Below are 26,724 nucleotides of genomic sequence, written 5' to 3' on the forward strand. Positions count from 1 at the left end.
CAGGTGCAATTCTAGCTGGACTAGGGTGTAAAGCAGATCAGGATCTAGTGGTAATTCACTGGTTGTCTTGCTGTAGAACAGAAAGGCTCTCTCATACCCAACTGCTTTTAACAATAGCAATGGCACACACACACACACCAAAAAAATTAGGCAGCTGAAATGAAGAAAGCTTGGAGGAAAACCAGGAGTGTATTTTGGAATGAAAAGGACTCTGAAGCCTGGTCCCCTGTCATTCTTCAACTCCAGGATTCTAAATCAAGGGTGGCTAGGTTAATGCTCTCTAGCTACTGCTGAACTGCAACTCCAATCAGCAGCACCAGTGGTCCAGGATGATTCACCACATTTGGGAGCACATATTAGCCACTTGTGCTCTAAATCAGTTTCTGAGAGAGACAGAGGAAAGGAAAGGAAGAAAGAACTGCAGGTTCCACAGTTAGCTCTACCATAAATCACGAGAGAGAAATCCATAACTCTCTGGCTGTTGTTCCCTGACCACTAACTATGCTATCTGTGGCTTGATGGGTATGAAGTCCAGCAACTGGTTCCCCAGCCCTGCCATCCATCAAACCCACTAGTAAACACTTCCTTCTGCACAGTACCACCTGCACGTTTGAGTCAGGAATCAGCTGAAATCCAAAGTGGCAGGAAGTCAGTCATAAAAACCAGGTATTGTTTCCCCAATATAATATATCCTCTTTTAATGGTGGTTATTAAAGTAACAGGTTACACCTGCTTGCTTCGGCACCAAAGTTCTTCACCCTGTTTTACGGTGCTAGAAGATAGATTCAACACCAACTTACTTGCAGTTTATCTCGCAAGGAAAACTTTTGTTGCATGCCATCATCAGCAAAACCAAACCTGCTCCTTATATTGGGGGGGTTCAAGAAAAGGAACATGAAAACCCTCAGCCTGAAAATAACTCCTTTTGTCTCTACCCAAGAAGCTCCCCTTTAGCTTTTGAGAAGAGGTGTTACCCTCTTGCTGTTACGAGGCAAAGAGATTTCCCTGAGTCTCTCCAGTGTTCATTCTCTCAAGCCTGCCCTACAGCCAGAGGGGCAGAGGGGAGGCAAACATGGGCAGAGGAGGAGGATGGCCAGGAGGAAGATGGTTGAAGCCAGGGATGAGGAACCAGCAGCTCTCTAGATGTTACCAACTCTAATCATCTCTTACCATTGGCCATGCTGGCTGAGGCTGATGGGAGTTGGAATCCAACATTGCATGCAGGACCAGAAGTTTCCCGTACTGTTGCAGCTGGTCTCTGGAGCTCCTGATTTTCATTCCTACCCAGCACAGTTGTTCCCCCTCAAAGGCTGATGTCAGAAAGGAGTGGCTTGTTTTTCACCGTGACTGCCCAACCTTAACCTTCACAGGACCATTGCTCAGTGCTTTTTCCCCAGGGGGTACTCAAGGGTATGCAGTACCAGCACCTCATTTTTTGTTGTTTAAAAATTGTGGCACTTATGGTAACAACTTCATGGTGAGTACCAACACCTATTTCTCTAGAAAGAAAGAAAAGCATTGCCAGTGTCCAATCAGCAGCAGGGAGGTTACCAGGAAACAGGCCACGATTGCTATTTAGAATCCGGTTTAATTCATGGTGCAAAGAGAGCCCAAGTCTTGGGCCATTACAAACATTCACAAATATTCACACACACTCTGGTGGGCAGGACAGGGAGGGGGCACACAAGCAGACAAGCCCATTCAGCCTGGTGCCTAGGCCTTCATCTCTCGAGTTTCCAAATGCATTCCAGACCAAGGATTTGGGCGAGACACTCATTCCTCATGAATGTTGAAGAGCTTGGCAACTTCATTGAGGTCAGCGTGCTCTTCCCCATCCTTGATGATCTGCAAGAGAAATAAAGCAGCTTCTGCCTTGTGTTCCTTTACCTGCTATGAGCCTACACTGTTCAGCTGAAACTCCTGAACTGCCACTTACTCCACTCTGCTATCAAACACCATGGGGTGTCCTTTTTGAAAAGCCCCCCAACCCTGGGCCAATCTCAGCACTGTTACTATCTCAGAAAACAGATTAGATGCAATGCAACATACTTAATCTGCAAAACCTGGGATGAGATAGAACTAATGGCCTAGCCTTGGCCAGATGTAGAATGCTGTTTCTCAGGTTTGTTCCCTGGCATCTCCTGATAGAGGGAGGGGGCAGGGCTAGAAAATACCCTTGTCCAAGGTCTTAGAAAACAGCTCCCAGTCAGGGCAAATAGTACTGATTTATATGGGGGACAAGATGACAAGACCCTAAATGAAATCCAGCTACTCATGTAATCTTGAGGACTCATATCCTGCCTTCTCTATTCCTTAGCTGTTGTGCAAGGCAGGCAAGAAAACCAGCCCTGTACTTCTCTTCCATTAGGCTATCAGGAGCATCACCTCCAAGCCTCCTACCTTGCGATTCACAATACATTTATGGCTATAAAGTTTGCTTTATGCTAGCTAGATCCTATTTGCAAGGTCGTCTTCTTCTTGTTTTTGCCACATGGAAAAAAGTGTGAGCTGGAGAAGCACTGGTGTGCTGCAGTTACTCTAAATAGTCACAGAGACCGAGCACAAGGGTATCACACCAGATATATGGGTGAACACATGGAGAATGACACATTCCCTAGAAGCACTGTCTGTATCTTCACTAGCATCACCCTACTGGATCACTGACATCTCATCCACGGAGAGTTGCCCATCACCTATTCACAACAGTCTGATTACAGCTTCAGAGTTTGGCAGACAAGTCAGTTCTAGTTCTGTTGGCACACAGAATTAAATTAAATCCTTTCTGAAGACCACTGATGCTAACTGCCAAACACAGCATCTCGAGGCAATGAGTGCCACAGAGTGCATCAACGGAACTATTACTTCTTCTGGACTATCAAAAGGCTGCAAGTGGCTTCTGCAGGAAGTGCTACTTTTTGCCCATGATATGATTCTTTTAAGTTATGTATCTTCTACCTTTTCAGCCCCAGGGCCTACTTTTAACCCAAATATGCATTTCTTAATCTTTTCCTGTATGTCTGCACTCCTGTTGTGACCCACCCTGGATCACTCTGAAGCTAGTGGGTTCCGACCCACCAGTTGAAGACCAGTGGGCTAAGTAACGGCAGCCACGTGGATGTCGATGGCACACCCCATGAATAAACCCACCCCCAGACCCATGCTGCTTACCTTTCGAGCAATTGGCATCCGGTTAAAAATGTTCCACAGCACAATTCCCACCACCACTTTATCCCTGAGGTAGAAAATGACGCCTTTCCCGTAGTCCTCTCCCTGCTGTGGGGCCTGCAGGCTGGAAGGCGAGGCGGCCGAGACCTTGAGCTCTGGTGCTTCTAATTCTGTTTCACTCTCGGAGCGGATTCCAGTTCCTAGAATAAACTTGGTCTTAGCCTTGTGCACAGCCTGTTGTGCTCTCCTCTTCTGCCTGTCTTGCATGCCAGGGTCCCCCAACCTGTAGCCCTCTATATGAAATGATGGACTACAACTCCCATCAGCCCATGTCAGCATGGCTAATGGCAAGGGATGATGGGAACTGTAGTCCAATAAAGGAAGGGCGCGGATTGCCCACTTCTGGGATAATCTTTAGTAGGCTGCATTTCACTCCAAGGGAGAAATCAAAAGCTACCCCTATGAGAAGAAACAAACACTTCCTCCAACCCAAGATGACTCTTTTATGAATCAACCAGTGGAAAAACTGAAGCTAAGCCCCCAAGCATAGCATAGTTACGGAGCGAAGTCTCACCTGATTCCTCTGTGGCTGATCTTGGGGTGTCCTTTGCTGTTGCTTTAGCAAACACTCCCACAGTGGGCAAGCTGCCGTCCACAAGACCAATAGCTTCATAGCCAACATCTGGGCCCAGATCACTCCTAAAGAACCAAGCAAAGACAGTAAGGGCTAGCTCAGAAATCCAAGGCAGCTTGTGACTGGCATTCTCAAAGCACAAAGAAAGTGACTGAACACAGAGAGGCTCTGCAATATCTTGAATCTCTTTATTATAGCCCAGGAAGGTTGGCATGTCTTTAAAAAAACCCCAACTGCATCCATGTTTTCATAATGTGGGCTGAAAGCAACCAATGTTTTGGAACAACTCTTAGATTACAAGAAAAAAATGCTGTCACAGGTATTATGTAGAGTGGCATGTCATTGGTTGTTTTTAGATGCATTTGTTCTACTCATGTGAACATGTTTTTAGCCATATGTGTTTTATCCGTGTTTGTTTTCATTTTTGTGAGCTGCCTTGATTCCCAGTTCTATGGTAGATAGATGACACACAGACAGACAGACAGACAGAAAACTCATGGGAAGTAAGGGGCAGGGGTAAAAGTACCATCCACTGAAAACCCATCAGATATCCAAAGCTGCCTCATCCAGGTCAACTGCTGTCCACCAAGCCTAGAACTGTCCACTGTAACTGGTAGCGGCTGTCCAGGATCTACTGTAACAGATTTTCCCTATCAACTGCTACCTGAGATCCTTTAACGGGTAATGCTGGATTGAACCGGAAGCACTCTGCTCAACCATTTTAATGCCCTAAGAATTAGAACTTTCCTCTTTATTTTAAATAAAAGCTGAAGCATCAAGGACACTGACCACCACACCAAATCCTAGTTTGGCAGAATATGTACAGCTTTTTGTTATAGCAGCGCTTTCTAACGTGGTGCTCTCCAGATGCCGTTGGATTTCAACACCATCAGCTGCAGCCAGCAGGGCCAATAGTTAAGGATGGTTGAAACTGTAGTCCAACAACAACAGAGACACACCATGTTGGCTACTCCTGCATGTAGCAGAGGTAGGAGCCTTGGGGGAGATGTCTGGAATTCTGAGATGAGGAAAGGAATATTCCATTTCATATTGCAAGAGGGGGGGAATAATAATGATGATGATGATGATGATGTATCCAAGAATTAAGGGAAAGCATATCAGGAAGAAATGTTAGAACCTCTCCTTGCTTTCTACTTGTGGGTTGTTGGGTGCAGGTTTTTTATTTTTGTTTGTTTGTTTTGTATAGTAAGGGAGCATTCAAAAACCAACCTCAATCTATAGCCTAACCATCTTATCCCCACCTTATTCTACTGCCTGGCAGGGGAGATACCTTGATCCTACCAAGGATCTCAGGCACCAACACAGGGGGAAGATACCTCTGCCAGAGACCCGAGAGCCACTTTCTATCAAGAGCAGACAATACTGGGCCAAATGAACCAACAGAGTGAAGTTAATATGATAGGCAGATTCTACAACTTTGCTACACCAAGTTGATGCAAATGCAGCACATTGAAAAGGTCCAGGAAGATCAGCTCAACCTGAGCAAAATCAGACAGAACAAGAGAATCCACATTACCAGAACATGGACTGGTGCCAATATGGCTTTGCTGCTCCCGTCATGTTCTCTCCTGCCAGCCTTCCGCTCACCACAGCATGATCATGGTGCTCCACACGCCGCCTGCCTAGCTTGATGTCATAGAAGCAAGCAGCATCCCCTGCCTGGGAAAGGTGCAAAGGGTGAGGACTGGGCAGAGAAAGGTCAAATTAATGAGAGATTTATCAGGTCCTTCAAAGCACCACCGTGGCTTCAATCTGGGCATTGTTGGTCTCCAGCTGGGAAAGGTGGCCTGAAACTCTTTTTAAGAATGCTTGCAGCGTTGGTGGAGATGGAAAAAGAGGAAATGGGCTTTTGGAAAGTGATTAAAACTAGAGCAGAAAAGCTGTCCCATATTCAGCACTGAATATGCTGCTAGTCACAGTCAGGAACCCTTAGCTATTTTCTTTTGGGAAGTAGGAAATTTGTGTCATGATGACCAGAAGCTTAACTTTCTTCGCTTTAAATGGGAACAGTTTCTCAGCATCCCATGCACATTACTAGATTCCATGCCAACAAGCATGTCATTCTCCTTTAACCCCTGCTCCTCAAAAGCAACATGCTTGGATGTTTCTTCCAACTGTCATCATCCAGAGGGAGAGAAAACAGCATTTGGGCACTCCTCCATTGTGATTAGATAAAAACAGAGCTTGGTCTCCCCCACTTCCTCCAGCAACCAATTTCCATTGCTGAGACCATTCAAGGGAGAAACAGCTGTAGCCACCTCTCCATTGTACTTAGACCCAGGTCTATGATCTGCTGAATTACTGTCCGGCATACAGGTGTGAAGAGTTTTGGAGGATAATTAAGACAGTCTAAAAACAGACTTCTCCAACCTCTAGATAGTTGGGACTCCATCTCCCATCGGCCCCAGCCAGCAAGGATGACAGGAGTTGTAGTACAAGAACATCTGGAAGCCTCCAGGTTAGGAAACACTGGTTGAAACCATATCCAAAACAGACTGCTGTTCAACTTCCAAAACCTTCCCACCCTTAGAACAAAGTTCTGAGGCACTGGACCATCCAAGGAGAGAAGCAGAGACAGGGCAGGGGAACCACTGATGAACAGACACAGTGAAATAGATCACAGGGTGATGGGTTAATAATTGGGGTGTGGGGGTGGAGAGGGCTAAACTGGAAGCATTGCAAGTGGATCATTCTGCAAGTCATTTGTAAGCATAATGTTCATGATGTGTACATAAAGCTAGTTCTCTTTTGTAAACCACATTGGGAGAGCTTTGCCCTGGAAAGCTGCATGTATGTAAGCACTTTAAATAATAATTGATGCTCTTATTATACAGGCGTGTGTCCACCCCCCTTAAGAGTGATTGATTTGTGCGTGGTACTGGGAAATAATTAAACAGTTCAATTCAAACTTGGAAATGGTGAGAGAGAGCTGGAGGGTCCTCATGGCTCTCTGACAAAAGTCACTGAAGAGTTCAGTGAGGGTGGAGGAAGCCCCAAAAAGACCAGAGGCACAGCAGGCATTTGTATTGGCTGCTCAGCCTCCTTGCCTAATAGCCAACGAGTGAGGTAGCTCAGGAGCAGCACTGCTTTCCTGCACATCCTCCAGCTATCCCCAGAGCTTCAATTCCACTTATGGATACTTTTGGATACAGTATTTTTTTGTATGGATTGAAGAGAGAGAGTGGCAGAGGTGTTTAAAGGGTGTTTAGGGGTGCTTCCCATTTTATGCAATTTTACTTAGGCGCACAGGGCCCCAGAACATTAAGTGGGGAGTTGCTTGTACTAAATCTTTATATTCAGTAAACTCTCCAGCAGCTCATGCCCATTCGGACGCTCTCTCCATACATACACAAACACACTTACCACCCAGATATTGGAGCGGGCCTGGAGCTCTGCATTGACCCTAAAGCCCCCAAAATCTGAGTCCACCTCCAGGCCAGCTGACTTGGCCAGTTCAACATTGGGCTCCAGGCCCACAGCTGCCACAATGTGATCGGTCTCCACCTGAAAAAACAGAAAAAGCAGACCGTTTTTTAATTCCTCTGAAACTACCTGTGTACTATGTGGCTGCCAACACTTAGAAGTCTTAGCCCCAAAGTGCTTACAGTCCAAAATTTGACAGAGAGGAGAAAGCAGAAGAAAAGGAGTGAAACAGGAGTCAGCTTAACTGGGGTGGAGAGCGGAAAGACTATGCACTTACTTCCGTTACACCGACTTAAGTTGGTTTCAGTAGGGAGCAGGAACCAAGTGTTGGCTTATATTATGACCACAATTCACTCCTTTTGTGCGCAGACAGGCACACATAAACATAAGAAGAAGCAGGACCTGATCACAATAGCACTCTCCCCTCCTGTGGTTTCCAGTAACATTATTCACAAGTGTTATACAGTGGTACCTCGGGTTACATACGCTTCAGGTTACAGACTCCGCTAACCCATAAATAGTACCTCGAGTTAAGAACTTTGCTTCAGGATGAGAAGAGAAATCGCGGTGCGGCGGCAGCAGGAGGCCCCATTGGCTAAAGTGGTGCTTCAGGTTAAGAACAGTTTCAGGTTAAGAATGGACCTCCGGAATGAATGAAGTACTTAACCCGAGGAACCACTGCACTGGCTCTGACAGTGGAGGCAGAACATGGCAAAGGCAGGTGATCCATCCTGTCACTTGCCCAGTACTCACTTTCCTTCCATCCTTCAGTCTTATTTGCAGCCGGTTTCCAACAACAGATACAGACTTGACAATGGCATTGGGCATCACATTCACTCCCTCTGCAAGTAAAGCACAGAAAACAACTACTGCCTGATGGCAGGAGGCAGAGAGATACAGTGGAGAAAGACAGCATTACTAGGGCTCCCAGATGTCTGCATTTTTCCGGACATTACTGGGATTTCAAAGGTGGAATTGACGTATGGGGGGAATTTCCAAAACGTGGTGCTTCGTCCTTGATCTCAGGCAGGTCAACAACTTTTGGGATCTTCTTTAAAAAATCAGGGGTGTCCTGATTTTTACTTTTTGAAATATGGCAACCCTAGCAATGCCTGAAGGTTGCACACTGCCTTGCTGCCAGACAGAGCAGAGCCAGGCAGAGAAAAGACACAGCAGCAGGGTTGGTCAAGACCTGGACAGCATCCAGCTCACCCCAGGGCAGCAAAAGGAACAGTGCTGGTGACGCAACACCTTCAATTTAAAGCCAGTGATCAATTTGCTTCCCCCATGCTCATTGTAATTGCTAGCACTGCACTCTTGCCTGCCACCTTTCCTTTCAATATCGGAAGTGTGCGCATGGACGCTAACTTTATGAGCGAGTGCCTCTACATGCCTTGACTTCCTGTTCTTCCCCACTCCATTTGGGCTTTCATATCTATTAGGCTCATCAGCCTGCCAGGCAGGGACTGTGGCATTTTAATAAATCTGTGCAAACTTTAGGAGCTTCATAAACTAAGCATGCAAGGATGGAACAGGAGTGCCACCGACCATTACAATGCAGCAGAGAAAGAGAGAAGGTGGGGGATTAGAATAATATAATTGTAGAGTTGGAAGAGACCACGAGGGTCATCAACTTCAACCTCCTGCAATGCAGAAATCTTTTGCCCAACGTGGAGCTCGAGCGCACGAACCTGAGATTATGAGTCTCACGCTCTGCCAACTGAGCTATCCCAGCTTTTGCTTAAGGGGGAACATTAATAGCTAAGGCAGAAAGAGATGTGGTAGGGCAATTACAGAGGCATGGTAGGCTGGGATGCAGTTTACAAAAAGGGATCTTGCCTATTGGTTATAGCTGACAGCAGGGAGATCAAAGGAGGGGTTGCAATGCAGGGTGCACAGAAGTGGGGAAGCATTTTAAGTCAAGGGCCACATTCTCTCCAGGGTGGGGTGGGGGAGTTACATACCAGCAGGCACTCGCTTTAATTCTGTTTCTGCCAGTCCCCCCCCTTCCCCTTAAAAAAAAAAATCTTTTTCTTTCTCATGGCCCAACACAGAAACAGAACCGGCTCACCAGGAGAGGAACACAGCACTCGCTCCTCATTCCTGCAAGTTGCTGGGAGAGATGAGGTGAAACTGCAGCTGGGTACGAATCTGCTGCAAGCCGGATTCAGCCTGCACAACAGCAGTTCCCAACTCCCGAGCTGCAGGAAGGAGCCTACACCTGGCTGTCCAAAGAGCGAAAATGCAGAGTAGCAATTGCACAGGGAGTCAGAATGCAGGTGCTAGGTGGCTGCTTTGGATGTAAGCGGCAGGGCAGATATGCTTTAAGCAGCTAGAAAAATGTGCCATGGCCATACTGCAGGCATGAGATAAGAATGTTGGGGTGGGAAGCCTCCGCTCTGCCTCCTAGGATCAAACGGCAGAGCTGCCTCATTGCACAAGGACTGTGGAACAGAAAGATGGCTTGGAGACAATTCTCATGCAAGTCTTCCTGCTGAAAGGCTGTTGCAGCCTCAAAATCAGACCATGCCAGTCTACAGCCCAGGTTGACATGTGTCTGGGTGCTTAAGGATAGCCTCTCAACAGCTCCAGCACAAAGGCAGAAAAGAAAGGGCCTTACCTCGCCTGACTTTGTTGGTAGTCCAGTGGCTCAAGTACTCAGGAAGAACTTTGCCCATGTTGCCATTCTCTGGGAACATCTGGATCACTTCTAGGCCCCTTGACTGTGCTGCAAAGGGAATTGGAGAGTGTGAGCTACAATTTGTTTTAGGGCATAATTCAAAGTGCTGGGTTAAGCCCTAAGGCCTAGGAGCAGAGTACATGAAAGATTGTATTTCTCCCATTTAAACCTGTCCGTGATTTAAGAGGCCCTTCAGGTGTCCCCACCTTCACAGAGTAAGCAGGAAGAGACCTGGGAAAAGAGTCTTTTCTGAGCTAGCACCCAGTGCAGGAAATACCCTCCACAGACATGCCCATAAAATTAAAAGTTGGAATGTGTGTGAAAAGGGTTGAGCAAGTGAAGGCTATGTTTGCAAGGGAACCACAAGAGAAGGATGAAATTGCATGCACACAGGACTATAGCTGTAACTAGGCGGAGGAAAGGGATGCGGGTGGTGCTGTGGGTTAAACCACAGAGCCTAGGACTTGCCGATCAGAAGGTCGGCGGTTCAAATCCCCGTGACGGGGTGAGCTCCCGTTGCTCAGTCCCTGCACATGCCAACCTAGCAGTTCGAAAGCACGTCAAGTGCAAGTAGATAAATAGGTACCGCTCCGGCGGGAAGGTAAACGGAGTTTCCATGAGCTGCTCTGGTTCGCCAGAAGCGGCTTAGTCATGCTGGCCACATGATCCGGAAGTTGTACGCCGGCTCCCTCGGCCAATAAAGCGAGATGAGCGCCGCAACCCCAGAGTCGGCCACGACTGGACCTAATGGTCAGGGGTCCCTTTAGCTTTACCTTTACCGAGGAGGAAAAGGTAAGAAAGTTGTTATGGCTTGCAATTAAACCAGTAGAAGCTAATTGGCAGAAGTACTGCCCATTATGGACATAACAAAAAAGCTTGTGCTTTTTTCAAATTTGGGATGCCACCCTTCAACTACTTGTTGTTCAGGTTGTGTTGCGCTGGCCTTGCAACACCTAAATAAAAATCCTGTTTGACTGACAATTGGTGTCTGGGTTCTATTGGCTGTCCAGGCTGAACCTACAGGCTATTGGGTATGGAATCCAAAATTCCCCCAACAGCACCATCAGTGTTAGCTTTTGGCATCAAGTCAATAGAATTCACTGATTGTTTGGGGGATAATATCATTTTACAATTTTCTCAATTTGCAGGAAGACTGCAGGTGTTCGCTTCCATTGCTTTATCTCCCGCTTTTATTTTCAGTCCTGATGCTTTGATACTGTTGCTTCTTGATGCTGCGTGCATGCACGAATGAGTGACAGATTTATTGTAAGATACCTTGGCAGCAAAAGACCAAGAGGTGCCATATGAATATTTAAACACCTGTGCATGCGTGTGCACACACAAGACTGAGGCTAGGAACAAGATTAGTCACAGCAAAAGCTAGTAAATGCATGTACTCCTGCTTTCTTTTATACCCAGCAGACTTCTGCACACTCCAAAGTGAGAAACTCCTCAAGGCTGGTGTCTGTCTGCTTGGCTTCCTGGGAAATTGGTACACATCACCACTTAGACAGGGCTGTTGTGCTCCAAGCTCCCAGAATCACCCATGAAGGAGAGTAGAACTTCAGTATCCTGAGAACAGCCACATTTAATACATTAACAACATTCTAGTCCTCATCACTGCAGAAGAGAATCGGGGGGGGGGGAGTGGCTGGGCAGCCTCTGGTGCAGTTTCAGAACCTGGGAAGATATAAGCTGGACCTCCAGTCATCAGCGGTGAGAATGGAGGGCTAAGAAGCCAGTCATTTTTTTAAAAGGACAACAGACTTAGCACATCTAGTCTACAATTAACCTTACTAGTTCTCAAGAGTCTCTCAACAACAACTCCAAGAAGTAAATCAAAAGGCAAAAATTTGAACATGGGCGGAACATGTGAGATTTTACATGCTGCCAAGCTGACCTAATTGCAGTGAAAACAATCCAGACCCGACTGATTCATTCCGAGCAAGGCAACTCACTGTGTTTATTCCACTACTGTATTCTCATTTCTAAGTCCTTGCATTGTGGCAAAGCGCTTTAAAATTCTTGCCTTGTTCATCACCACAGCAGCAGGTTTGAACAGGGAGTAAGAGTGGTGTAGCCAAATAAGCTTGATGATCCAGTGGCTATTTATACCCTGGTATCACACTCTCAACTCCTGCTCTTTGCAGACTCTCACTAATCAGAGGTCACACTTACCTCTTCGCCCCAAAGCACAGGCTAACTCACTACCCAGGAAACCACCGCCAATAATGGTGACTGACTTGACTTCTCTGGAAATTTTCTCCAGTGAACGGAAATCTTCAACCTGCAAGGAGACAGGGGAGCATTTCAGTGGTTCTCTTTAGTCAGTGTTAGTAACGGTGTCCCTGTTCAGTACATTAATCAGAAAAGTTCTTAGTTTATAGTTTCTCACTGAGACCAGTGAGCTACAAGGCGAGCAGAGGACCTAGGAGCCCATTCTCTTTCGGTATTGCTTGAGGTCTACAGGTAACACAAGACAGGGATATGGGCTTTCCATAACCAACAGGTGAGAATCTGCAGTTCACTCAAATTGTGACTGAGTAGTGCAAAAACAACAAATCCCCCCATTTTTTTCAGTTGAATATCCACGCCCCATTTTCTCCTTCTAAAGAAGCCTTCTAAAAGCAAAATAGCAAAACAGATACAATATCAACACAATAAAGCAAAATAAGAGAAGACATTATCAAACAATGAAAATCAATGCAAACTAAGCTAGCAGTTTGAAGGAAAGCCAAGCTTTTGTTTGTTACTAGTTGATTAGGGACGCGGGTGGCACTGTGGGTTAAACCACTGAGCCTAGGGCTTGCCAATCAGTAAGTTGGCGGTTCGAATCCCCGCGACGGGGTAAGCTCCCATTGCTCGGTCCCAGCTCCTAGCCACCTAGCAGTTTGAAAGCACGTCAAAGTGCAAGTAGATAAATAGGTACCACTCCGGCGGGAAGGTAAACAGCATTTCCGTGTGCTGCTCTGGTTCACCAGAAGCAGCTTAGTCATGCTGGCCACATGACCCGGTAGCCGTCTACGGACAAACACCGGCTCCCTCGGCCTATAGAGCGAGATGAGCGTGCAACCCAAGAGACGTCCACAACCGGACCTAATGGTCAGGGGTACCTTTACCTTACTAGTTGATTTGGTAACTATGAAAACTCTTGGTTATGGACAAGATTTCAATCCAAATTAAATGGGGCACAGAACCTGTTCTTTGTGGATGACAGTCTAGAAAAATATTTTTCATTTGCTGCACATTTTAACATTTTTAAAATGTTCTTAACATGTTTAAAAGTTTGTTATTGTTTCCAATATTTTTAATACTTTTATTTTAAATCAACTACACTGTTCCAACTACTTTGTTGTCTGCCACCCTGGGCTCCTTTGTGAGGAAAGCAGGATAGAAATTAAACTCTCTCCTTCTCTCTCTCTACACACTCACACACTCAGGAAAAACAACACATGAAAGACACTTGCATCTAATGTTATAAATTTGGGGTGGCAGGGAGGTGGGGAAGAAGACAAGGAAAAATGAGAAATTGCTCTGGGATTTTCTGATATCTTTCGTATCTTGAGATGTTCAAGAAACACTGGTGCTTATCTGCTTTGCATTTTCTTTTTTTAATATGCTTTTTAGGGGGGAATCAATAAGCTTTCAGTTCAATACAATTTCTTAAAAACAAGTCAATTAATAAGCATAAATTCATGATGGCAACTGATGGATGAATTGTTGGTCATAATATGGTTCCCCTCTTCAGATTACCTTCCGGAAAAGGGTGAGCCTCTGCTGAACCTCTTTGCCTGCCCTCTCAATCACAGGAAGATTCCTTGGAGAACCACCTGAGGATACAAACGAAATACCAAAATCACATCTAGGCAGAATATCAGAGCCCTCTGGCATCTTGGCTAATACACCCCATGTCCACCCACTGTAGATTGAAAGAGAAAAAGAGGCAGCCTCCACATCCTAACCTGTGGCAATTAAGCACTTGTCGTAGGAGATCTCTGAACCGTTGTCAAGTTTCACTATGTTGCCTCTGATGTCCATGTGGACCACCTGCAAGTCAAACACAAGCTCATGTTTCGCACAGAAATGAGTGAGCACACAGAACCTGAGCAGCATTCCCTAATGCAGCCTTTCTCAACCTTGGGTCCCCAGATGTTGTTGGGACTACAACTCCCAACCAGTCCTACCAGCTAGGGATGATGAGAGTTGCAGTCCAACAATGTCTAGGGATCTAAGGCTGGGAAGAGCTGCCCTAACAAGTAACCTTTGCTTGCCAGTGGTGTGTGGGGCCAGAGGCAAAGTGGGCAGAGAAATGGTTCTAACTCTTACTTCTGTACAGCTGGCTTCATTCAGCCATGTAAAAGCCAAAGATTCCCATTCCCTCTATCTCTACATTCAGGCCAACAGGATGCATCACTGCAGTTCAAGGATGAATTCCAGCCAGGAAAACACACATAAGGAGGATAAAGAGAAGGGCTGGTATGAGTCATTGCCTAAGGTGGGGGGCTAAGCAGAGAGGCTTGGAGGGCCAACATTGCCCCTGAGACCTGAGGTTCCTCCTCCTGCCTACATCATCCTGAGAGGACCTCCTATGAGCTCCCCTGGCTTGGGTGACAAGAAGAGAAATGGAGGCAACCACAGCTATGGAACAAACTATCCATTCCCTGGTGCCAACTCTTATCTTCTGGCACCAGGCAAGCCCTTTTTAATTTTTGTGAGCCTTTTAAGATTTCTCCTCCCTAGGAACATAGGAAACAACCTTAGTACAAGTCAGGCTACTGAACTATCTAAATACACGTTGTCTGTGCACTGACTGGCAGAAAAAGCTCTCTACCATTTCCAACAGAGGTCTTTCCCAGCCTGACTCGGAGACTGAACCTGTGACCTTCCACAGCCAACACATGCACTCCGCCAATGAGCTATGACCCTTCTGCCAGCCCCCTGCTAAAATTGGGTGTCATGCTGTTTTATATACAGCGGCATCTCTTTCAGTTTTGACACTGATTGGGTTTATTATTGATTCTGCTTTGGTTTCAAGAAACAAAGGAGAGGATATAAATCCCTTCAGATATGGTACTGATGAAACAGATGTAATCAATGCTACACCAACCTTCCTTCCAGTGAGGACGGCCACTCCACCATTCTCTAAGTGAGGCAGGTCACGTGCAGATACATAGAACGAAGGTGGCTGGAAGTATATACTGCAGTGGGGTGATAAATAAGATGGAAGAAAGTGATGCTCCACTCTAAATAGCCATTATCTTCAGACTTGCTTCCTCCCATGTATACCTCCACATACTCAAACCCAGTAGTGGCCAATGTGGTCCCCTCCAGTTGCTGTTAGATGACATTTCCCATCATCCCTGACCACTGGCCCTGGGGTTTTGGTAGTCCAACAATGCCTGGAAGACCCTACACAGCCTATTCCTGTTTTAATATCTCCAGAGGTGACCCTGCTTCAAAGTGCTTGCACTACTCTCCTCAAGTTAGGCAGCTGAAGATTAGGACTTCTGGGTAGTGATACCCTCTGGGTGGAATTCACTGTCCCATGAGACCAGTGAAAGTCAATCCTTGATGAATATTTAAAAGCAGGTAAAATCTTAGTTAGGAACAACACTTGCTGCTTAAGACTGGCTGCTGCTGTTATTTTATTGTTGCAGGTTATTATTATACAGGGTGCCCATTTTTATTGTGCTTACTCTTGGATTATTATATCATTCAATGGATCATAAGCTGCCTCGAGAGCCCTTAACTTTTGGTCAACAAAACTGGACAAAAATACTAAACTGTACATGAAACTTAAAACTCAAAAGCAATTCTTGGGAAAGATACCAGGATCCTTCGTGCCAGGGATGGGTTGACCTCATACTTTTTTTAAAACACAGAATCTTCATGTTCCCCCAGCATGTTTTAAAGGTACAAAGCAAGCAATTCACAATCTCTCAATACTTAAGCCGTAACTGATCTGTGTTGAGCAATCCTGAGTATACACTCTTGCTCAAGGACATATAATGAGCCATGCTGGACCAAGAGCCAAGAGGTCCATCACTGTTTGCAAGGATCCCGGCAACAAGCACGTCTAGGAGCCAACGCCCCAACCTGCAGATAACAATCCAACTTTTTTGCTCCAAATTTATTCAGTTGGGAAACAGCTGCAGCACTTGAGGGAGGAGGTACCTCAGGAACAGCTAGCAAATCCATACAGGGAGCAGGGAACAAAGATTTCAACCAGCAAAGTAAAGAGCTCTGACCAGACTTCTAGGGACCTATTCTGCACCACTCATCTCATTGCCAAGCAGGAACATGAGGCACCTATTTGGGTAACAGCAGATACTTTCCAGGGCATTGCTTTGGATTCCAAGTCTCAAACACTCACATTGATTATCATTTTGGCACATTTTGGGGGAATATGTAGTGAGGGAGGAACAAGAAACACACCTCCTCTGTTTACCATTCCATTGCTTGAATCGCAGCGTTTCTGGGACATCTGGGTCATCTGAAAACCACAGTTCTTTGGAAAGTGGGGGCCGCATGTATGGAAGTTCAGGGTCTTCAGACACAATCAATACCTTGAACATGAGGCAGTGGAAATATTTACCTTGAGAACCTCAACAAGTACAAGAAAATTTGATGTCACAGCCAAACTCTGTGCTTCTGTCACTTACCTTGGCCCCAGGATCTCGAGCCCGGATGGATCTGGCTGCAGCAAAAGCAGCAGTGCCTCCACCAATTAGTAGGAAAGGAGCATGGGATGGAACTTCTGAGCGAGTGGCTGCTTCTGTTTCTTGGGCTGCAAGCAACAGATAACCAAGTGGACAGTGAAGGCAACCACAAAGGTACACCCGAACAGAAAAAGGTCTCTTGTCCAAAAGAAACAGAAAGGGAAAAGAGCTAAGTCTTATCTCTCTACCTGAGAATAATTTTAATACCAAAGAAACAATATTAGTGTGTAATATAGTGACTTCATGTATTCAACATGCATCTGATATTTTCATTGTTGCAATCCTCAGAACACCCCTATGAAGTAGGTTGATAATGCCACCCACAGATTGGAAATGAGGGGCTGAAGCTGAGAGGACAGTAGCTTACCTAAAACCACCTATCGGCACAAACAACTGTCAGGTGTGATGTGAATTGTAGCAACACCTGGAGGGGTACAGGTGCTCTGCTCCTGTTGTAAGCCTTACTACAACTTAGCAAACCCTCCAAAACAATGGCGGTTACTCCAAAGAGACAAACAGGGTCAGCCTAAAGCTTAAATGCAGGTTAAATTCCTTGACATCACCATGTAGGGACAGGAAACCCTGGAGGGCAGGAAATAATATTAAGCTAGACAGATCACTGCTCTGACTCTGTAGAAAGCAGCTTCCTGTATTCACAGTAGCATCAAAGCCACACCAGGATCACAAGCCAAGCACAGGGGCAAAATACAGAATTTTCCCAGGGGATCCCAAAAACGTCTCTTCCTTCCCTTTAATTCAAAACAGAAGAGCGGACAGCCACTCCATCATAGCCTCCACTGCAGCATTTATTTTTGAACCAGCACACATTGTAAAAATAACACTATTCAAAGATACTTTGGTGGTGGTGGGAAGGATACAAAGTCTGTCTGTCTTGAAGCCCTCTCTCACCTGCTGTGCTCTGGGAGGCAGCATCTGCTTCTGGAAAGAGAGGAGATGCAATTTGGAAAGCTGCCCTGTTCAGGTAAGCAGAATGCAACTTCACATCACACGCAGATCAGGCCAACATGCTAATTTGATGGCAATTTCTGCTACAGCTAACAGGATAGGGTCGTATTTGCTCAGAATCTTACTGCTAAAGGCCTGTTTCCCTTTGTTGACAGCTCCGTTTCCTTACATGATGGTAAAACCTTTTTAAACAGCAAACCTCATTTGAACTCTCTTCTTTGCAGATCCCAACTTGCAAACCAACATTTTATAGCAGGGACCTGCTTTGACTCCTATCAGCCCCAGCCAGTATGGACAGCTGTCAGGAGTGATGAGAGCTTGAGCTCAACAACATCTGGAGGTGTTACACAAACATCTGGGGGTGTTACACAAACATCTGGAGGTGTTACACATCCCTCTTCTAAAGGTTGAGGCAATCCTGATAAAGCTAGATACATACCTGACAGGGGTTTTGCATCCCGCTCGGGGCGCTGATCCATTGTTGCAATGCGCTCATTATACCGCTTTTGATCTTCTCTTAATGTCTTGTATGCCTAGACAACCAAACAGGTGACAATTTTGACATACATTTTGGTTTATCTTTGCATTTATCTTTGCATTTGATTGGCTTTTGTCCACCCGGCACACTCAGGAAAAGTGGCTTCATTCCAAGGAAGTAAAACAAAAAAAGGGAAGCATCTGCCTCTCCAGGGGAGGGCAGTGGGAAGACATTTTATACAAAGATTGTGGGCTTAAAATGCAATGGGTAATTTGAGAGTCCCCTTTTGCAGATGGGAGAGAATTTCTGCAACTCCAAGTGAAGGTTGCTACAGAGGACTGGCCAGGCTTAGATTCAGCAAACAACTGGAAAACAACTGGTGCAGACAACTGGAAAACCTGATCCATGGATCAGCAGCTACTGGGCTCAGAGGCCAAATCCAAATGTTGCTCTCTTAAGGCACCATCAATGCAGGGGCAAGACAGCTGTGGGATGGGGGAAGCAGTGGCTGTGGTCTTGAGAGGCTAGATAAGTCTCAGCAGGCTAGTTGTACTCAAATGTTGACTCTAGTGAAAGTCGCTGCCGACTGGAGTTACATTGCTGAGAAATAAGTTGGTTCAAAGTGTGCCTGTGGACTATTTCTTCCCCTCTCAACAAAAAGTAAATAAATAAAACCATGTATACTTCCCCAAAGGGGGTCTGAAAAAGTAACAGGATACACCAACTCCATGCAAAAAGTGAATTAAAGCATCTATTAGCAAGAAGCAAAAATCACACAAATATGAGGGAGAAGACGTGGGGGAGAAAGGAAAGTTAAATGCTAAAAATGAAGAAGTGTGCAAGGTTCTTCTTAAACAGGTACAAAATTATGTAAGATAAAAGAATAATGATGGGGAGACAGAGAGAGATAGACAGAGAGAGAATCAACATCAATCAACAAAGAAGCTGAGCCTTCAAAGACAGCAGGAGCAAAGACAAGCATTTGATTTATCACAACCAGAAGCATGAACTCCAAAGTCAGCCTTCCCCAGCCTGGCACTCTCTAGATGTTTATTTGGACTCCCACTAGGCCAAGCCAACATGGCTGAAGGTCAGTGCTGATGGGAGTTGTAGTGCAACAACAACTAGAGAGCACCAGGTTGGAGAAGGCTGCAGTAAAGCTCGATTTTATGGAAAGATTAGGTTGTGAATATTTAAGACTGCCAGCATGAAATGGCAAGCTTCAGTTATGTCATGCACCACCCACAAGCCCCGGCAACCAAACTCAATGGAAAGCAGCTTACATAAGCGCCTGCCCCCGTAACTGCTCCTCCTACAATTAAGAAGTACATTAGGTTGCTGCTGCCCTTGCCAGGAGCACCTGGAGACGTTAGCGATCTAGAAGGGGGTCTGAGATGCAGGCACTGCAAAACTGTAAAAGGAAACAGGGAGGAAAGAGAAGAGGGAAAGGAAGCAGAGAGCTCTGAGTATGAAATTAGGACACTGGATTATACAGATCTTGGGGTGAGCAAGGGCTGTGTCAAAACCAGTATGCTAAAAGACAGAAGGTGTTCATTTATAGTAAAGAAAAGGACTCTTTTCATCCCTGATTCATTGTAGATTTAGCTTTGACCATGAAAAGAAGCAGCCTTGTTCAAGAACAGCCACTGCCTTCCCCTCCTGCAGCTGAGGCATGTGAGAAGATGAGGTCTGCACATAACATCTGCTATTTCATGAAATTCTTCTGCAGAAGAGAATGCAAAAGCAGGTGTTTGTCTTACTCCCAGATGCCATAATTATTCCCCATTACCACCAGCAGTTGCAAAGGCTCTGCTGCTTCTTTGGATTGGGTCCTAAACATTTTGACATGATGATGACGATGTATGAAGTGGCAGCATTGCACAAGAGGTTCACACTATTCCGAAGGTCCTTTCCTATCATTCAAAATAAATGAGAGGCACACTCTGAATCTCCATCTAGTTGCTTTCTGAGATTATACACATCTCTCTGTTCAAGGAACCCAGCATAATGTCTTAAGGTGGCAGGTAACTGTACATTTGCACAATGCACTAGATGTACCCATGTCTCCACCAAAACAGGTTTCAAACTGCCCACCCCATACCCTATACTGTTTTTTTAGAAGAGGAAGCACATGCAAAGAGTAGAGTGTGTGCTTTGCATACACAAGTCTCCAGTTCAATTGCTGGCATCTACACTTTAAAGAAAGTATCGGGAAGTAGGTCATGGGAGATATCTCAGCCCCAAACCCTGGAAAATTGTCACCATTCATTTGCCAAAACAATGGGCAACTTAATGGCCTCTTTTCATTTACAACATCAGTTATTAGCTCCTTTGAAGAGTGTTTTAGGCTGTCCCCAGCAGTTTCCCTTTAGAAAATGATTTTGGTGTGTTCCACGGGAAGATCCTTTGAATGGTTTGGGAAGCATCTGATGCTGTGTAGGTGTTCAAGCTAAGAAGGGTTAGACTTGGCCAGTCCACTGGGATCAGAGACCACTGGGAACCTCAAGTTAAAAGTAGCTAGTATAATAAATATTACTTAGAACAATATCTTTATATATTGTTCTGTTGTTTAGAAAACCTAATGCTTTAATTGTAAGCTATGCTTTATATAGGCAAAGTCCAATGTAAAAGCTTTCCTAGTAAAAGGGTTTCAACAAAGAGACAATGGATGACTGGTAATAGCCTGGCTAGTAATAGACTGTGACTTGGTAATGGCCCTGGACAGATCAACTACTTGTCTGACCTGGTAAATATTTCTTAGACCCATTCTCCCTAGTCCCACAGTTCCTGGCACCTACTCCCAAATCAGCACAACTACAAAATAGCTGGTCAGTAGTGGCACCAGTGGTTGATGCAGGATTTCACCGGGGTTGGGGGCAAGAAGAAGAGATACTGAATAATAGCAGCTTTTCTATTTTAAAAGGGTCTCTAGTGGGCCATGGAAAGCTTGCTGAGATAGAACAGCATCAAAGCAAGACATATCAATACCAGGGAAGATTCTGGAGCAGATCATTAAGCAAACAGTCTGTGAGCACCTAGAAAGGAATGCTGTGATCACCAATAGTCAGCATGGATTTCTGAAAAATAAGTCATGTCAGACTAACCTGATCTCGTTTTTTGACAGAATTACAAGCCTGGTAGATGAAGGGAACGCAGTGGATGTAGCCTACCTTGATTTCAGCAAGGCATTTGACAAGGTGCCCCATGATATTCTTGTAAAGAAGCTGGTAAAATGCGGTCTTGACTATGCTACCACTCAGTGGATTTGTAACTGGCTGACTGAATGAACCCAAAGGGTGCTCATCAATGGTCCCTCTTCATCCTGGAGAAGAGTGACTAGTGGGGTGCCACAGGGTTCTGTCTTGGGCCCGGTCTTATTCAAAATCTTTATCAACAACTTGGATGATGGACTCAAGGGCATCCTGATCAAATTTGCAGATGACACCAAACTGGCTAACACCCCAGAGGACAGGATCACACTTCAAAACGACCTTGACAGATTAGAGAACTGGGCCAAAACAAACAGGATGAATTTTAACGAGGAGAAATGTAAAGTATTGCACTTGGGCAAAAAAAAATGAGAGGCACAAATACAAGATGGGTGACACCTGGCTTGAAAGCAGTACATGTGAAAAGGATCTAGAAGTCTTGGTTGACCACAAACTTGACATGAGCCAACAGTGTGACGCGGCAGCTAAAAAAGCCAATGCAATTCTGGGCTGCATCAATAGGAGTATAGCATCTAGATCAAGGGAAGTAATAGTGCCACTGTATTCTGCTCTGGTCAGAACTGGGCACCACAGTTCAAAAGGACACTGACAAACTGGAACGTGTCCAGAGGAGGGCAACCAAAATGGTCAAAGGCCTGGAAACGATGCCTTATGAGGAACGGCTAAGGGAGCTGGGCATGTTTAGCCTGGAGAAGAGGAGGTTAAGGGTGATATGATAGCCATGTTCAAATATATAAAAGGATGTCACATAGAGGAGGGAGAAAGGTTGTTTTCTGCTGCTCCAGAGAAGCGGAGACGGAGCAATGGATCCAAACTACAAGAAAGAAGATTCCACCTAAACATTAGGAAGAACTTCCTGACAGTAAGAGCTGTTCGACAGTGGAATTTGCTGCCAAGGAGTGTGGTGGAGTCTCCTTCTTTGGAGGTCTTTAAGCAGAGGCTTGACAACCGTATGTCAGGAGTGCTCTGATGGTGTTTCCTGCTTGGCAGGGGGTTGGACTCGATGGCCCTTGTGGTCTCTTCCAACTCTAGGATTCTATGAGGCATGAACTAAGAGCATGTTGCACAAATGCAATCAAAGCATCCAGCAGATCCCAACTGCTTAAAGACTCAGGGGTTCAATTCTCAAAGAACAAACAAACCAATTGTTCTGCTATCAGGTTCACACATCAGGCTCATGTACCCATTCTTTCCCCAAAGTTTTCCAGTGATGGCCTGGAACCTTGGTTTGAAATGGATTTCCAAATCTGTTTTGGAGGCAAACCATAGTTTGATCGAGTTGAACATAACAGCCACCCATGGTATACTCAAACTAGGAAGGAAATCAGAGTGTGCAAGGAGTGCAACAAGTCTGAGGTCTGATCCTGGTGACCAAACCATAATTTAAGAATGAAGCCAATGTTCCTTTTTTTGCCCTCGGTTAAGTCTTGCTATTTAAGAATCTGATTTTAAATAATAATTCATAACTGACCTTCTTTTGAAAAAAGGGTATCGTGGGAGGAAAATCCTTAAACCAAATTTGCATATACCAAATCTCCAGGAATACCAGAACACCAAATCTGCAAGTTTCCTTGGAGACTAAAACAATGGCTTTATCTTCTGCTAATGTCATAAGCTATGGCATTTACAGCATTATAATGTGTCTGGAAAGCAGCAATAAACAGAACTCTCAGGCTAAACAAGTGTATCAGCCTGTGTTTAGGGACGAGCTCAGTGTATGATGCAATAATTGCTAAAAAAAACTCTCCTTTACAAAAAAATATCAGAATTCTTCCAACCAGTAAGAATAAACATAGAATTTCAATCTAGTTTCTGTACAAACTCAATAAAGTGGTACCTTGGTTCCCGAACGGCTTGGCTCCCAAACGCTGCAAACCCACAAGTGTTCCAGTTTGCGAATGTTTTCTGGAAGCTGAACATCTGTTTCAGCTGTTGGCATTGTTTCTGGGGCCAATCAGCCCCAGATTAGAAGCCGAGCCTTGGTTTGCAAACGTTTTAGAAGTCGAACGGACTTCCAGAATGGATTAAGTTCAAGAACCAAGGTACCACTGTATAGCAGACAAAGTAGCCATTTGTTTGTGGATATATAGTGTTTGCCCTTCTTGTGAGATAACTGAAACAATGAGATGAGAGAAAAGGTTAACTTTTGAGCCAGGCTTAACTTTGCTCCTGTGAGATTTTGCTGACGGAGAAGAGAAGCACAGAAACAGAGATGAGAAGCAGGAAGAGCAGACACCAAAGGAGAGCTTAGAAGAGAAATGACCACCGTGTAGCAGGAGACATCTTGCACTTTTCTTGACCATCAGGCCTTTCTACTTACATAGGCCCCTGCTCCTAAGGCGGATAAGCCCACAAGAAAGGCAAAGACAGTATTTTCGCCTTTGCCTCCCGGAACACCAGAACTGGTCATTTGTCTGCTCAGCTGAACTTCTAAGGGAACTTTCCATCGCTGAAAGAAGTTGCCTGGAAACACAATTTGTTAGGAGGGAGAATAGTCAACAGTGTACCTTAATACACCAGCTAAGTTATAAATTGACAGTTGAGCAATCTACTTATTTCACAGCCAGTGCTACATTGGTACTAAAATTATTTCACTGAGACATCCCAAAAGATAAAAATTGAGCTGTTTACCCTCTAATGCAAAGCACAAAGGTGGGCCTCGGATTTAAAATAAGGGGCTTAAGGTGACTCACAACAAGGTTCCTCCCCTCCCCCCATCTCTATATTCACAATCACCTTGTAAGTTAAGAGACAAGAGCCACATAATAGATATTCTTGCTTACCGTGGTTTATTGTGAATATGAAATAGGCTGGTACACATGCTGTCCCATCACTCCCACTTTAGTCTTCCCCAGGGCAAACAGGATAAGCAAACCACAAAACCTTGGTTCCCTGTTATGTCTGAACCAAGAATCATGGTTTGTAGCTCCCTAAGAGGCCATGATCTCCAAGCCATGCCTTCAGGTTGGCTAGCAATCATGGCTTGTTAGGAAGCACCTGTACTTTGAAACTCCCTGCCTATTGCTATTAGGCAGGCACCATCACTATAATCTTTTAGATGCTTGCTGAAAACTTTTTGTTTCAATCCTATACCTATCATATGCAATCCTATACATGTGTATTAGCCACACTCAGTGATACTTTACTTCCTCCCAGGCAAGTGTGCAACAGTTCTTGGTCAAATTCAGTTGGCAACTGGGTTCAGCAGAATACACTCAAAGGTACCAATAGTAATCTACATCATTGGCAACTCTAAGGCCACAACTTAGAACCATAGCAAGCTTTGAGGCCACAGCCAAGAACTAAGTTTAACACTGACTAAAAGCATTGATTGACAACTTGGCATTCCATTCCTGTCCACAGACAAGCGGACTGATTTCCAAAAACAAGAGTAACTGTTCATAAGCACCCATTAACTTCTCCCTGTTACTAAGTCCCCTAGCATTAGAAACCTGCAATAATTTTTACTTACCTGCTTTGTACTCATAAGGGACATTCCTCTTGTGAATGAAAAACAGACTGGTTTGTTTGTTTAAAGGAGGCTTAAAAGTGCAGCAAACATGTGAAGGAGTGGCAGAAAGCACTCTGTCCCTCCTTCATCAGCTTGCTAACTTGCCTATGTGGAATTCCTGATCCAATACAAGTCTGCTTCAGCTGTGATTTGACACCTTCAATGACATAGTAAAGGTTAAGTAAATGGGAGTCTGTTTCCCCCATCATGCCTACTACAATTTAGTCACATGAGTCTTGCAGCCCAAGTCTATGCAGAGCTAAGGTATTCCTAAGCTCACTGAAATCATTGACTTTAAGCACCATTAATGTGTACAGAATCAGACTTGTCAGAGATGCAGAGAGCTAAGCTTTAAATATTCCAGCATCCCCACTCACTTCTTTCTTCATTACTATAACCACATTTTACTTGAAAACAGAAGAAGCTACAACTAACACACATTCCATTCCTCAAAAAAGATCAACAGGGAAGTTGCACCAAAATGATTTCAGACTTATTTCCAAGCAAACACTTTTATAATTGACCAGGGAGAAATATAGGCTGACGTTCTTGATTTCAGAAATGAGATCATTTTAGGAATTCAACAGCCAAATATCTACACTGACCAATTAGTTAGATGTATGAATATGTATGTATGAAGAGCTGGGCTCTTCTTGAAATTTTTGATTTGATTAACCAACACCAGGAGGGTTTGTTGACTCTAGGCACTGTACATGGATATTTGCCCATTTAGGTTTACCAAATTCTCTTCTCTGGCCTCTTAATACCATCCTAACTTCAATCCTAACAAATTTGAAAATAAATAAACAAATAAATGTTCTCCAAAAATCTAGGCTATTAACATATGGGTGCCAACAAAGGCTTTTTAGGACGTAAGCAAAGGATGAAACAACAGTAATAATTGGTTGCAAGACCAATAACTCTACCTTTTAGGATAGAAAAGTGACTTCCATTCACTTGGAAAGATCTGGAATTGTTGTTGGCATCAATCGATCTCAAGAGACAATGGAGTGTCCCTCCGGGAGTGAAATGGGTAGCTACATATCTGTACTTTACACATGTTTATTAATTAATAAGCCCCACTGAAATCAGCAGGGATACCTTCCAGGTAGACCTGCTTGGGAATATTACGTTGGTCCTCGTTTGTTTTTTTTCCTTTAAGAGCTTTGGGAAAGAGTTGGCATGCACATCAACCTTTGCAGAAGTATAGCGTCATAACGACCCATAAACTTCCTTGGAATAAAGCGTCAGCTTCGCATTTCCTTTGTGCATTATGCGGTACCTCGGGGTTTTTCTTTGTTTTTGGTTAGCTGGCAACTCCATCCTAAATAGCTCTCCTTGGCCCACCCCCACCCCGAGAATCAAAGCAGGTGGAACTGATTTCCTTACGTGGGCATCTGGAACGAATGAAGCAATTTCGTAACTAGAAGTTGTGAACATGTTACCTACGCTCAGAATTAGCGGGTGTGTGTGTGTTTAATGTACCCTAAAAACAAAGACACGTCATTTATGACAATCGCACTGCAGCAAAGGAAGCACTGAACCCATTTTCCCGAAGGGGAGACTGAGGGACTTCTGGAAAGACCTTCTGGAGATTCGCACCCCCCCCACCCCCGCCTGCCCTGCCTTCCCCTTTCAGGCCACGCCGGCGAAACCCCCGCTCACCTGTCCCCGCACGGCCCCGTGACCTTGGGCCCAGCGCCCGCACTAGCCTGGTAGCCACGCGGTAGCGGAACATGATGGCGGCGGCAACGGGCACCGACCCGATTCAGGTCCGATCCCGGTCTCCACCTCTACTGACAGAAAGACGCCCGCGGAACGCCGGTCTCCCTGCGCACGCGTGTTCCCTGTCAGCGCGCGCTGCCGCTCTAGGAACGGGGGCTCTGTGACTCTCCGG

The 26,724-nt window shown here is 45.1% G+C and overlaps 1 protein-coding gene across 6 annotated transcripts; it reads right to left on the minus strand.

The window, feature by feature from the left end:
- Positions 1–1,568: 1,568 nt before the first annotated feature.
- On the minus strand, positions 1,569–26,717 carry AIFM1 (apoptosis inducing factor mitochondria associated 1). Of its 6 annotated transcripts, none has more exons than XM_083722289.1 (17): positions 26,493–26,717; positions 23,637–23,779; positions 18,048–18,141; positions 17,552–17,581; positions 16,586–16,710; positions 16,359–16,489; positions 15,031–15,121; positions 13,886–13,970; positions 13,677–13,753; positions 12,102–12,210; positions 9,864–9,971; positions 7,997–8,085; positions 7,184–7,324; positions 5,337–5,479; positions 3,740–3,864; positions 3,169–3,365; positions 1,569–1,845 (listed from the first exon to the last, which is right to left on the minus strand). In XM_083722289.1, exons 1-17 carry the CDS (start codon positions 26,563–26,565, stop codon positions 1,774–1,776), a joined length of 1,833 nt encoding a protein of 610 aa, XP_083578415.1. In that variant the 5' UTR covers positions 26,566–26,717; the 3' UTR covers positions 1,569–1,773. The 6 variants fall into 6 exon arrangements, with proteins under 6 accessions (XP_083578415.1, XP_083578416.1, XP_083578418.1 ...); XM_083722290.1 differs by lacking the exon at positions 23,637–23,779 and adding an exon at positions 19,370–19,497 and having other exon boundaries at positions 26,493–26,670; XM_083722292.1 differs by lacking the exons at positions 17,552–17,581; positions 23,637–23,779 and adding an exon at positions 19,370–19,497 and having other exon boundaries at positions 26,493–26,691.
- Between the last annotated feature and the right edge of the window lie 7 nt (positions 26,718–26,724).

Source organism: Podarcis gaigeae, assembly GCF_964106915.1.
Source record: "Podarcis gaigeae genome assembly, chromosome: Z".
In the NCBI taxonomy this organism is placed as follows: domain Eukaryota; kingdom Metazoa; phylum Chordata; class Lepidosauria; order Squamata; family Lacertidae; genus Podarcis; species Podarcis gaigeae.

What these genes read in the sequence shown, in the direction of transcription:
- AIFM1 (XM_083722289.1), bottom strand. Translation starts at nt 26,565, where the DNA reads ATGTTCCGCTACCGCGTGGCTACCAGGCTAGTGCGGGCGCTGGGCCCA. An exon ending in CAAGTGCTTAATTGCCACAG is followed by an intron (nt 13,754 to 13,885) that starts GTTAGGATGTGG and finishes TTGTATCCTCAG; the next exon opens with GTGGTTCTCCAAGGAATCTT. An exon ending in GGCTCACCCTTTTCCGGAAG is followed by an intron (nt 12,211 to 13,676) that starts GTAATCTGAAGA and finishes GTCTCCTTGCAG; the next exon opens with GTTGAAGATTTCCGTTCACT.